Source organism: Bubalus bubalis, chromosome 2 (genome assembly GCF_019923935.1).
Source record: "Bubalus bubalis isolate 160015118507 breed Murrah chromosome 2, NDDB_SH_1, whole genome shotgun sequence".
In the NCBI taxonomy this organism is placed as follows: Eukaryota; Metazoa; Chordata; class Mammalia; order Artiodactyla; family Bovidae; genus Bubalus; species Bubalus bubalis.
Window position 1 is genome coordinate 149,913,056 of NC_059158.1, and position 13,455 is coordinate 149,926,510.

The 13,455-nt window shown below is 36.5% G+C and overlaps 1 protein-coding gene across 7 annotated transcripts in view; it reads left to right on the plus strand.

Moving 5' to 3' along the window:
- Positions 1–13,455, plus strand: part of UNC80 (unc-80 homolog, NALCN channel complex subunit) — a 228,877-nt gene that overhangs the window by 80,221 nt on the left and 135,201 nt on the right. For all 7 annotated transcript variants that reach the window (XM_044937752.2, XM_044937753.2, XM_044937750.2 and 4 more), the window contains exons 21-22: positions 217–313; positions 8,481–8,653. In XM_044937752.2, coding sequence (XP_044793687.1) covers positions 217–313; positions 8,481–8,653 — 270 coding nt within the window. The remainder of the gene's footprint in view (positions 1–216; positions 314–8,480; positions 8,654–13,455) is intronic.

Genomic DNA, 13,455 nt, shown 5'->3' on the forward strand with positions numbered 1-13,455 from the left:
TGGGGCATAGGCTTGGATTACTGTGATATTGAATAGTTTGCCTTGGAAACGAACAGAGATCATTCTGTATTTTTTTGAGATCGCATCCAAGTACTGCATTTCAGGCTCTTTTGTTGAGTATGATGACTACTTCATTTCTTCTAAGGTAAAGGTTAGTATAAACACAAAGAATTTCTTTTGAGTTAAGTTATCTGACTTCTTGTTTTTTTTTCTTAGGTCAAATTCACCAGTGCCGTGAAGCTTTCTGAAGGTGGGCCAGGGAGTGGAATGGAAAATGGAAGAGACGAAGAGGAAAATTTCTTCAAACGTCTTGGTAAATGTCACTTGGCCTAAGAATTGCATGCAACTTTCATTACATGAAACAAATATTTGATTAAATTAAATGATCTACTTTATATTTTCCTTGATTTCTTAATAATTTTTTCCTCATATATATGTTGCTTGCATTACTCTTCACTAAGTCATGCCTGACTCTTTGTGACCCCATAGATTGCAGCCTGCCAGGCTTCTCTGTCCATAGGATTTTCCAGGTAGAATACTAGAGTGGGTTGCCATGTCCTATTCCAGGGGAGCTTCCCAATCCAGGGATCGAACCTGCATCTCCTGGATCTCCTGCATTGACAGGAGGATTCTTTACCACTGTGCCACGTGACAAGCCGTACCCTTTAGAGGCTTGTATATACATCTCTGTTAACCATTTGGTTTAACACATATTAGTGGATGTTCTACTGTGTTCCTCGTTCCCTAGTGGGCCCTGGATTTACAAAGAATAAGGCACAGGCTTTTCTTCTGCTGTTCTGTCCTTTATTAAAAATCCAAGAGCTTTAAAGAACCTTCAGATATCCTTTTATCCACCCACCTATCTACTTAGGAATTCTGCACAGTAAATCCCTGACAGGTGGCCAGCCACCCTCTGAGCACTTCCACCGAGGGGGAGCTTATGACTGTACAAAGCAATCTGTTCCAGAACTAGACAGTTTTCATTGTTAGAAAGACTTTCCTTATATTCTGAAAATATACTTATCCATAAATTTGACTCACTGGTCTAGTTTTGGTATCTCTAGCTGCCCCCCACCCCCCGCCCACACACACACACACACTCATACACTCATTCATACACACATTGCTAGTTTCACCTATTATCTATTTCATGTTCTCTCTTTTGATCTTACTTCTGCTGGTTAAATATTGTTGATTCCTTTTGTTTTACTTACATAGAAGTGTCTCTAGATCTATCACCATCCCGATTCTATTTTACTGTGAATCAGAATTAGATGATATGATTTCAAAATGGGGTGCTTCAGATGGAATGTAATACACTATATTTGACTTTAATCACTGTAATAGATAGTGTAACTGTTAAGCTCCAGGGGTATAACTAGTAGATGAATACAATTTAAGAGTGCATTGTCTGTTTTCACATCACAGAGTTGGTTTGTGTTGAATTTGGGATTAGCCTTTGCCAGTTGTCCTTTACATGAATAAATATCATGTATTATTTTGATGTAGCTATTATTAATTCTTCATCTCAGAATAAATAATATGTATTGTTTCATTAACATGAAGGGTAGTTAAGTCACTTACCCAGGAAGGAAATTAAGAGATAGGACCCAAAACAAGTTAAATTCTGAATCTTCTATACAATTGTGCTATAAAAATCCATCAGCAGGGACTTCCCTGGACAGTTCCTAGAATACATATAGTTGACTTATTGATTGACAACTTGTGGCTACAGTTTTCGGCCAATGATACATTTAATATACTAATGATCAGCAAGAACTTTCCCACATTATTGCAAAAACATCACCAGACTTTACCAAAAAATTATCTCACTGATACCTTTATAACTCTGTCAAAAGGAGGAAAGTAATTTAGTTTAACATATTTTCTTCATGAAACTAAGTGGTTCCTACGTGGTTTTGTTTTGTTGTGTTTTGTCTTTTTAGTGATCCTCTCTATCTAATTCTCTGTTACAGAATTTGGCTAGGCATACATACATCAAGGGGCTTCCCAGGTGTTGCTAGTGGTAAAGAACCTGCCTGCCAATGAAGGAGATGTAAGAGATGTGGGTTTAATCCCTGGGTTGGGAAGATTCCCTGGAGGAGGAAATGGCAACTCATTCCAGTATTCTTGCTTGGAAAATCCCATGGACAGAGGAGCTGGGCAGGCTACAGTCCATAGGGTCATGAAAAGTCAGGTCTGTGGTTTCAGGAATCTTCCTATTAATTGGGAACTTTGTCATTTTCAGTCCTCTTGCACTCTTTCCACTCATATTTCAGAGAAGATGCATCTAATGTTCAAAGTAGTTAGTATTATAAACAGATTTTTGTGGTGGTTGTTTGAGAAGGAAGTGTGGAACTAAAGTACATTCTCTAAATGTGTGCTGTGTTAGCTGGGCCCGGGATGGTGATAGACTAGTACTGTGATTGCATCTTCAGGTCCTTTCTGTGCACTGGAGTGTAATTTGATGAAAATGAGCCATAACCTCAGAGAGTCAGGTCTCTCACATTGGTTGCCTTCTTAATGAAGCTTTTCTGTACTTTCCCATTTGTGAATTTTTCTCTTTAGTAGAAAAGAAGAAAGCATGATTGAGTCATCTCCCTTTCCTTCTTCAAGTAGTAGGTCAATATTTTTATTCTTACTCTTATTCCAAACATGTTATCATTAGTCTTGCTCATGCACATTTGTTTCTTCTGGATTTTGTGTTTTTCTCACTACTGTTCTTACAGACTTCAGCCATTGTTTCATGTACTCTTTATATTTCATTCACAAATAGAAAAGACCTGATACAAAATATTCACACATCCTGAGTCTAGGGTGAGTTTGCGTCAACGGTACCCACAATACAGTCTCTACCTGTGTGTCTAGAAGACAAAATGATAAAAATCTGGAACTGATTCTGGGATATTTAATGTGTTTTTGACTGAGAAAAGAATGTGGTTTGTGCATCATAATTCTTTGTCCATAATCTCTGGCTTGTTAAAAATTTTTAAAGTATTCTATGAGACAATTCTTTTGGAATGTTTTGCAAGAGACAGATATCCCCAGCTATTCTAAAAAATCAAAACAACATTATCTGGTCATCTGAGTATGTTGTATTTTGCAACAACTGCCATCCTTGACCTTGTAAACATCTTAACTTTGAACCTGTTTTTGCTTTTTATTTCTTTCTTTTCCTTTTTCTAATACTTTGCGGTCTGTGAATAGATGATCACTGCGCATCCATTATAGATGCATTGTCCATTTCTTTCTCATTTAAATTACTTTAATTACCTGTTTTCTCTGTTTCTTTAAAGTTGTTGAAGAAAGCAAATACCAAACATTCTAACTCTCAGTTTCAATGTAGTACCCTAACTTCACTGGGTTAAGATAAAATGAATATGTGGTTGAATTTTTTAATCTAAGATTTTATTCAACAAATGAAAAATACATTTACTGAACATTTACAGAACTGAAATTACATTCAGAGACCAGCCATCTTTTTCTTCTGTATTTTCCTATTTGCTAAGAATATTTCATTTTAGAAATCATATTGTCTCTATTTGAAGGAAGATATTTCATTAACTAAAACAATGTTTATTCCCCCCAACTGACCAGGAAAATTGATGACTTCTTTGTGCTCAGCTCTGTCATGAATTGTATGGAAAATGCTTCTTAAAGAAATACTGGATTTTAAAATGTCCTTGAGATCTAGCAACTTTTTGGAAATATGCCCTATGTAAATTATACATCAGTAAATTTAATGTAAAAAAATAGTCAATAAGTGTAACTAGAATGTATTGAGACTAAAATATCAATCATGATGGAGCAAGCCAAGAGGCATCCTTACATTCTAGTAAATGTATATAAAAGATTAATAAGGAAGAGGTACATTTTATAAGCAAATTACTTTTAATGTTTCTTTCAGTATCACAATATGAAAGGTCAACAGGGTACAACTGGACAGTCTGTATCATGTACAGTGTTGATTAATTTCTTACAGTAAATTTTACTGAAAAAATCACAACCTTCAGCAGGATGTAAAAGTCTTCAACATAAACATCTGGGTATTCTAAAACACAGTGTGGCCTGGTGGGAAGAGAGCAGGCTGTTTATTACTAGTTTGGATTTGAATTCTGACCTTATCACTTTCTGTTGCATGAACTTAAACAGGGCTAATTCACCTGTCCTTTCCTCTTTATCTCTCTGTTTCTATTCTTTCTCATTCTCTCTCTTTTAAAAATCATTTTAAAGATCTATCTTATATAGCTGTTACCAAAAAAAAAATAAATAAATTGTAAAATCTCTCATACAGTACTTGACACATACTAAGTGCTCAAAGAGTTAGTAAATATATTGTTATCTATTAACACTATATGGGCTTCCCAGCTGTCACTAGTGGTAAAGAACCTACTTGCCAGTGCAAGAGACATAAGAGATACAGGTTTGATCCCTGGGTCAGGAAGATTCCCTGGAGGAGGGCATGACAACCCACTCAAGTATTCTTGCCTGGAGAATCCCATGGACAGAGGAGCCTGGTGGGCTACAGTCCACATGATCACAAAAACCAGACATGACTGAAGCAACTTGGCTCACAAGCACATTAATGCTATATAGATACAATGGAAATTTTCTGTTGTAAGTAGCTTTTACTTACAGCATGATCCTTACATCCTGGACTTGTGGGGTTTTTACCAAATGTGCATCGTCTGCGAATGATTCTTCACAGAATAGATTCTTACCAGCAATGATTGTTTTGATCACTTCTGTTTTCATTATTTTATTTATACTTCTTAACTGTGTTGTTTCTGAAGTTCTTTCTATCAAAATGACACTTTCTTGGGAATTCCCTGAAGGTTCAGTGGTTAGGACTCTGCAGGGGGCAGAGATTCGATCCCTGGATGGGAAATGAAGATCCTGTATGCCACCTGGCGTGGCCAAAAAAAAAAAAAAAAAAGGAAAGGGAGACTTTCTTTAGTAATATTGAATATATATTTTTAGAAGTAATTATCTTGTCAAAAAATATTGAAAAAATAGTGGTATATTTATTCTTAATGCTTCCTTTAATAAAATGATGAAAACTTTAAATTGGTTAAATAAGAATTAATTTTTTGACCATCCAGTCTATCTTATACATTAGTTCTATTACAAATTTGAGAGTTATAACTTAATATATCTTAAATCTTAATTATGGTAAAAAATAATGGAACAATTTGATTCACTGAAAAGAAAAATCTTATTATTTGGGAATCTATCTTAAATTCAAAGTTTAAATTTAGGTACAATTAAAGTTATAAATATTTAATGAATGAGATATCCTGTGGCATGTGTATCTATTAAAGGACTGTATAAAAATGATTAATAAAGTGATATATAGATAGGAAAAATAACAGGAAGTTACCTGTTCTAATGGTTTCGCTTATGTTCAATGAGTAAATAGAATAGTAGTTTGAAAGACAGCTGTCTGAAGACAATGTTGTCCAGGAAATGTTTGTTCATTATCTGTAGCTTCTAGCTATGCCTTTTTAGGACCATTTGAAATTCTGTCTTCTGAAATTTTTTCCACCTTCAGATTCTTTTTGTGCTACTTCCTTTTGCATTTGATACAAAATATACTTACACTAACTAGAAAAAAATACTGATGATGCTGAATATGGAATTTTTATTCTAGAATATTTATCCTTGAAAAGGAAACACACCCATAAGGAATGACATATAGGAGATGTTGATAATGATATTTTCATTATATTCTGAGCCATTTTTGTACTTGTGAAAATTTTCAAACATAGACAAAGAGTAGAAAGAGTGGTCCAATGGATTCCAAATATCTATCACCCACTTGTAATAATAAAAAAAATTTTTGCAATTTGCTTCATCTTATTTTTTAATATGTTTTAGAACAAATTCCACACATCATATAATTTCACACCTATATAATTCAGCATGATACTGAGATATTTTGAAAGCTGTTGACCGGGAATTGGTAATTATTTTTATATAATGCCATATTTTTTTAGCTTGTGGTAATAAATCCAATGGAATCTGTTCCCCAAGCTTGAACTGCTTTCAAAGAATGAAACACAGGTGCTCACCTGTTTCCACTAGTACACGTGATGGCTGACATCCCTATATGCGGCACACTATCATGGTAATCCCAGCCCACAACTATAAATACCACCCTCTTATTTACAAAGAATGCAAGTAAGTAAAAGGATAAGTCTAACTCTGGATTTGATTTTTAAGTGCAAATTTGTGAACATTAGTGTTTATTAACAGGAACGAATTATTCACCATATATCCTGCAACTACCAGTTACGACACACTTGCATGTAGGGCACTTTAGTGGAGAGCAACAGCTATAAGAGCCACTTTTTTAAAGCTGAGGCAGCAAGTGGGAAAGTGGGGCAGTGCTTGGGCGAGATTAAGGTACTTTTTATAGAAGAGGTGAGAAAGCCATTTCCTATAATGGCATCTGTGACTGAGTGAGGACCTGGGGTTGGCAACACTGCAATTGAATGGTGTCAGTACACATTAAGCCACGCACGAAATCAGCCTCCTGGGAGTATATTCTGAAGTGTGACGAGTCCATTTCAAAATCATGGGAAGCAATCTGGGCTTGGTTTTTAAAAGTATATTCAATATTATATGAGATTATATATATTACATAGAATATAATATACATTATATAAGAGAAACTAAATATTATATATATACGTGTGTATACACACACACACATATACTAGAAATTATCAAAAAGCTATGAGATATTTAGGTTATTTTAAAAAAGAATTGTTCAGTTGCTCAGTTGTGTCCTACTCTTTGTGACCCTGTGGACTGCAGCAGGCCAGGCTTCCCTGTTCTTTGCCATCTCCCACAGTTTTCTCAAACTCATATCCATTGAGTTAGTGATGCCATCCAACCATCTCATCCTCTGTTACCCGCTTCTCCTCCTCCTTCAATCTTTCCCAGCTTTAGAGTAGTTTCCAATGAGTCGTCTCTTTGCATCAGGTGGCCAAAGGATTGGAGCCTCAGCATCAGTCCTTCCAATGAATATTCATGATTGGTTTCCTCTAGGGAAAAGTACCTGGGGTTAAAAAAAAGATGAAAAACTGTGCTTTGTGTTTTCCTTCCTTAATGTGCGATCCTTAGACTTCCTATATTAAAATCATGTCACATGTTTGTTAATATTCATAGCCCCCAGACCTATGGAATCAAAACCTCTAGCAATAGAACCTGATATTATGCATTTTAAGGAACTCCAGACAGATTCTCATTCTTATGCAGCTTAACTGGAAAAATAAGTGAAGAAAAATAAGTGGTTCCCCAACCTCTGATTACTGTGTGGTATCAAGCTGGCAGCGTCCTTATCATCTGTGAGGCTTTACAAAACCCACATTCTCATGCTCCTTCCAGAGACACTGGTTCTGAAGTTCTGAATAAGATTCAAAACTTCCCAGATAATTCTGATGCACAGCCAGGTTTGGAAATCTTAGAATTAAATGAGCACCTCCCAAGTCCTTTACAACTCTCATTGTCAATGATTCTTTGCATTGGCACCAAGATACCAGGATATTGTCTTTGATATAAGTTTTTTGTAACAGATCTGAAATTGCACAGTGATTTTGCATCTTCCATAAAAGCAGAATTTAGCTGTTGATTACAGGAAGAATTATTTTAAATAATCCCCTTAGCAGTGTTAGAGAAGAAACCTGGTATCAAAATGATCAGACCCTATATTCCCTGGTGGTGCAGATGGTAAAGAATTTGCCTGCAATGCCAGAGAGCTGGGTTCAACTGGGTCTGAAAGATCCCCTGGAGAAGGGAATGACTATCCACTACAATATTCTTGCCTGGAAAATTGCATGAACTTAGGAGCCTGGAGGGCCTACAGTCCATGGGGTCACCAAAGAGTTGGGCATGGATGAGCGACTAACTCTTTGACTTTTGTATTTATCTTTTTAATTTTTAATCTTTAAAATTTATTTTATTGACACATAGTTGATTTACAATGTTGTGTTAATTTCTGCTGTATAGCAAAGTGATTCAGTTATACATATATTTATACATTATATTTCACATTCTTTTTCATTATGGTTTATCACAGGATATTGAATACAGTTCTCTGTGCTATACACTAAGACCTCGCTCTTTATCCATTCTATATATAATAGTTTACATCTGCTAATCCCAAACTCCCAATCCACCCCTCCCTCACGCTCTTGCCCCTTGGCAACCATGATTCTGTTCTCTATGGATTGGACCCTATATTTAAACAGTTGTGTAACACACCATATTTACATACACAGTGTGTCACCAGATTCTTAAAAGTCAAGGCATGTCCAAATCAAGCATTGGATAGAGAGGAGGGAAGTGTAGTTCAGGAAAATGTTCTCAGGACAACACTTCAGAAAATGTATTGTTGAAACTTCAAAGCTCTTTTAAAATTTACAACCATTACACTCTCTCTCCTTCTTTCTTCCAACATGGGAAAACCCCCACAGGTTGCCACAGTTTCGATGACCATCTGCCTTCCAACCAAGATGGCGGAAAAAGCAAAAACGTGGTGAATCTTGGAGCAATCCGACAAGGCATGAAGCGCTTTCAGTTTCTGTTAAACTGCTGTGAGCCAGGGACAATTCCTGATGCATCGATCTTGGCAGCTGCCTTGGATCTTGTAAGTTGTTGCAAGAATTTTCTCACCCTGTACTCCGTTCCAGTTAATTCTGCTAATGGAGGAAAGCATGAATCCCTAATCTTAACCTTAACTATGGATTTATGTTTTGGCCTTATTTTTTCCCCTCAGCATTAGTGGGGAAAGGAGGGAAAAGGTGGTGAGGTAAAAGAAGAAAAGAAATGAGGAAAATTCTTAGTAAATAAATTCTATATAGCATCATAATTTAAAGTTTATGGATCTTTTAAATATAATACGTATATTAAAATATATAAAATATATTCTGTATAGCATCACATTCCAGAACAGTATGAGACTTCCTGGCTTAAAATCTCCCTGACATCTGTTAGCCAAACACTGTAAAATGAGATTAAATGTAATAAGAGTAATAATAATATTATGTCTACCTCCTAAGGCTAGTGTGAGAATTAAATGAGATACTGGATATAAAGTCTTCATCGCAATGCCTGAAATATGGCAAGTTCTCAATAAAGTAGGCCATTATTATTGTTAATTGTTATTAGTCATGTCTGTCACAAATTTTCCTTTGAACTCTGTCTTGGTTTAATTACCTGTTCGTTGAGGGAGAATATGAAGCAAGGATCAATTGAAATTAATAGTACAGAAGCACCTTGAACATTGTGTGGCATTATTCACATGTAAGAGATTCAAGAGTATAATGTGGATCTTGTTTAGAAAGTATTTTTGTCAGGTAAACGAAGCCCAGGCATGAGTTTAGAACTGTCTCTCAGTTTCCTTTATTTACCTTCTGGTTTAATAAATTCTTCATATGATGTATAAATACTGGGTACAAAATGCCAAGTAAATATCAATAAATAAAAGTCTTTTATATTAACATTTCAAAAAGAATTAAAGTAGACATTTTTACAACAGAAACCCTTTAGCCCATTTTATAACTCATGATCATATAAATGCTGGCCACTCATATTTTTGCCTTGGAAAATCATCTAAAGCTTATAATTCGTGACATTTTTCTGTGACATTAATAGTTTTTACTGTCATGATATTTAGTGACTGGCAAGGTATGTAGCTTCACGGAAGCCTGAAATGCAAATACCACTGTAATCACCCAAAGGTTATTAAAATTTTTCAGTCAGTTTCTCACTCTTGGATATTGGCCTTTGCAAATATTTTTCTTAATTCCAAAGTAGTTAATGTGTATTGATATATGCTATGGTGACTGTAAAATGTAGAGTCACAGGTCTCCAGGAGAGCTGAGGCAGGTGGCAATTAAAGAATGAGATGCCTGTCTAAAGCAAGAGAACTAACAAGGCAGAAAGCCAGTTTCTTGTTATCTAAGTGGGAGAGTGGTAACTAGCCTGTCACTCTTTTGAGCCATGAATGGTTCTTCTTAATCACATCTTGATCTATTCTGAAAGGAGCACATTAAAATAAATTAATGTTACAAATTGATAAAGAAAGGACAAGTGAACATTTAGAAAATGAGTAAGTACATGGTTAGTTCACAAAAAATACTAAAGCCAGTAAAGTGTGCCACATTTTATTTGCACTTCAGAAATGTTCATTAAAATATCCATAAATTCCTGTATTATAACTGTCAGATTTGTAATGATTAGAAAGTGCTAACAGAGTATAAAATATCATGGTGTTGGTAGCAGTGGAAGCAGCAGGATTTGATTAGGGAACAGAAGAAAGTATTGGAATAACAGGGTGACAGTGAGAATGCAGTAAGGGTGAGCAGAGTTCTCAGCCTCTCCTGAGTAATTTTCGACTGGATCTAGTCATAGAGGAAGAGAAACATATATTTGATATATCAAATATCAAATGGAAAAGATGGTGAAATTTGAAAGCCTGTAAGTCAGTGTGGCTTATAAGATACTCATCATATAATAATTGATTAATTAACTCAGCCAATATCTCTTGAAGGTTTCCTATGTGCCAGGCATAGTGCAGTAAAGGATAACACAACAGAACTCAACTGGAAAGCATTACCTGTTCTGCAACTTTCCTTATGAAGATAATATTTGTATGGTGATCTCTCTTCCAGACTTAGAGTTGTATAGCATTCTTAGGTTGACAGACTAATGGTTAACACTTACTGTGTGCCTACTGTATTTCCAAAAAAAAAAAAATGAAGCTCAGAAAGACCAACTGGCCAAGGGCTTGAAGTCAACAAATGATAGAGCTGAATTAGAGCAGACCCTCTATTTTATACAACACCATGTTGACTCTCTCATTAAAAAATTATGTGAGATCACCATATGAACTTTAAAATATGAAAAATAAGAAATTCTATATTTTAAACCTGATCGTTTAGATGTGGTTTTAGAAACTGATGATGACAGAAGCTATTTGAACAATTTATTAAATACACAATAGCAATGTTGCATTAGAACTTTGTGGGCAATCTGTGCTGTAGAATTCCAAATGTACTATTGTGTCCATCTTTGTATCAATTCTGAAGTCACAGATACTTTGGAAAATTTTTAGACAAAGGAACCATCAAATTTTATTAACATTTACTGATGGTATAAAACAGAAGGAATAAATACTTCCTACATAAAAGGTTTTTAAGAGTTATAAGATATGTGGGCATGGAAAAAACAGGAGGCTTGACACAAACAGATTGATATACTTGAAGATTTAATAAATAACCCCAGTCAAGCAAATTAACACTGGCTTCTTGCCGGGGTCCAGCCCCAGCTGATCCAGGGTATTCGAAGGAGAGACGGCATAGGCGAGGGTCAGGAAACAACTGCTTAATTAAACTTTAATTAAGGATATAAAGAGTAATAGAATAAGGATAGCTCAGTGAGGAAATTCAGTGGAGAAAAGAGGCTGAGTAGCTTGGTTTACGCGGGAGACCAATAAAACTTCAAGACAAGAAGTTTGCACCACTTACGTAGGCCGCAGGCGTCCTTCCATTCTCCCGAAGGAGAGGAGACACTGAGGCCTCCCCGGTCAGATCTTAGAAGCCCAGGCATAATTAGCAAGCATGGTGGGTTCCGCGCTCCAGATGGAGACTCAGCTAGAATTTGGGAGAGAGAGTGACATGGGGAGACCAAGTTTCAGTGAACAAGGCCCGCACTTTATTTTCCAAAGTAGTTTTTATACCTTAAGTTATGCATAGAGGATAATGGGGGAAGGGGTGGAGTCATGCAAGGACAGCAGTTCCTGGTTCTAATCTAAGCCAGGCTTTCAAACTTATCATATGCAAAAGTTCAGGTGATTGACATCATCTTCTGGCCCGGAGGCCTGTTAACATTTTAAGAAACTTATTTTTCTCTAAAGGTGATTATTCCAAAGTCAGGCACCAGCCTTCCAAAAAGCATTGGACAAAGCTGCATTTTACATTTCTATACACCCATTATATCAATCAATACACTGCCAAGGACACCGTAGGTAAGGAGTATGGAGACTTAGCAGCAAACATTGGCCCAACAAGTGAAAAACCCTTCACCAATACAATTTCTAATCAATCTTTTAACTACTCAAAGGAATCTGTGTTTAGGCAGTTTAGAACATCTCCTGCCTCTCACAGTTGGGAGGCTCTGAACAATCACATGTGGCCGGAAAAACCCATTCAGGCAGGCTAGAGGATTTCCAAAGGAGTTTGTAGGTTGAAACACTGTCACACCCAGGAATTATTAACTGGAGCTGTAAGCTAACTCTTTTTTTCAGAGAGAGGTAGTGGGGGACAGCCCCCTGTAAAGTCAGAGGTGTAGGTGAAAGCACAAAGCAGAAAGTAGGCAGACTCAGGTTTGGGGGGTAGATGCTCGAGAATTTCCAGGGGGACTCCTGAGGCTCGATTCCGCCTTTGCGTATGCTGAGCCTCCTTCCTCATGACCTTTGTCATGGGCGGAGTTCCTCACGCTGGCTCCCGGCAGTGATAGAATTCCAGTTGAGCTATTCCAGATCCTGAAAACTGATGCTGTGGAAAGTGCTGCACTCAATATTCAATATGCACTCAATATGCAATATGCCGGCTCCCGGCAGCTTCTGAATGGAGATTATGTTAATAAGAATATTGATGAATACTTTGATAGTCATCAGTACTTTGTCTTGATGCTGGAATTTTGTTCCTTCTCATCAGATGTTTCCATACCATATAATCTCTAACTGCTATAATGCTTAGAGTTTCCAAGGAGATTTAATTAGTGGCAGAATTCCATAGAACTTTTAAAATTATTTTACATCTTCCAAATAAGATTGTGGCCAGTTAGTTACCAAATCACTAGATACTCCTTTCTTCCTTTCCTGTTGGACCAATTCTGGTCTGCTTGATCTTCTCAATCTTATTAATCTCATGGTAAGAAATAAAGGAGATTTGATGTTTATAAGCAATATCTTCAAGCTTCAAAGTAAAGAAGCATTTTTTGATCATTATAGATATCCAATGATGAAGTAGATACATTGAGAAGTAATGAGCTCTTTGTCATTTCACTGGACTCAATGGGGGAGGTTTACAGGGGGACTTAAGAAGTAGGTGGTTAGTGTGAGTTTCTTTATTATCTGAGAGTCTTTGATTCTAGGTCAAGGTCAAGGAGTATCCAGAGGTCAGTATCAGTCAAGATTAAAAGGAAACAGAGAAATTACAGGCAGACCTGGTTGGTTGAAAAAAAACAACAACAACAGATGAGATAGATAATGATGGTGGTGATGGTAAAAAGAGGGGAAAGGTGATGGTGGTGGTGATGGTAAAAAGAGGGGAAAGGTGATGGTGGTGGTGATGGTAAAAAGAGGGGACAGGTGATGGTGGTGGTGATGGTAGCCATTGTGGTGGTGGCGGCGATGATGATAGTCATCATGATGGTCATGATGAT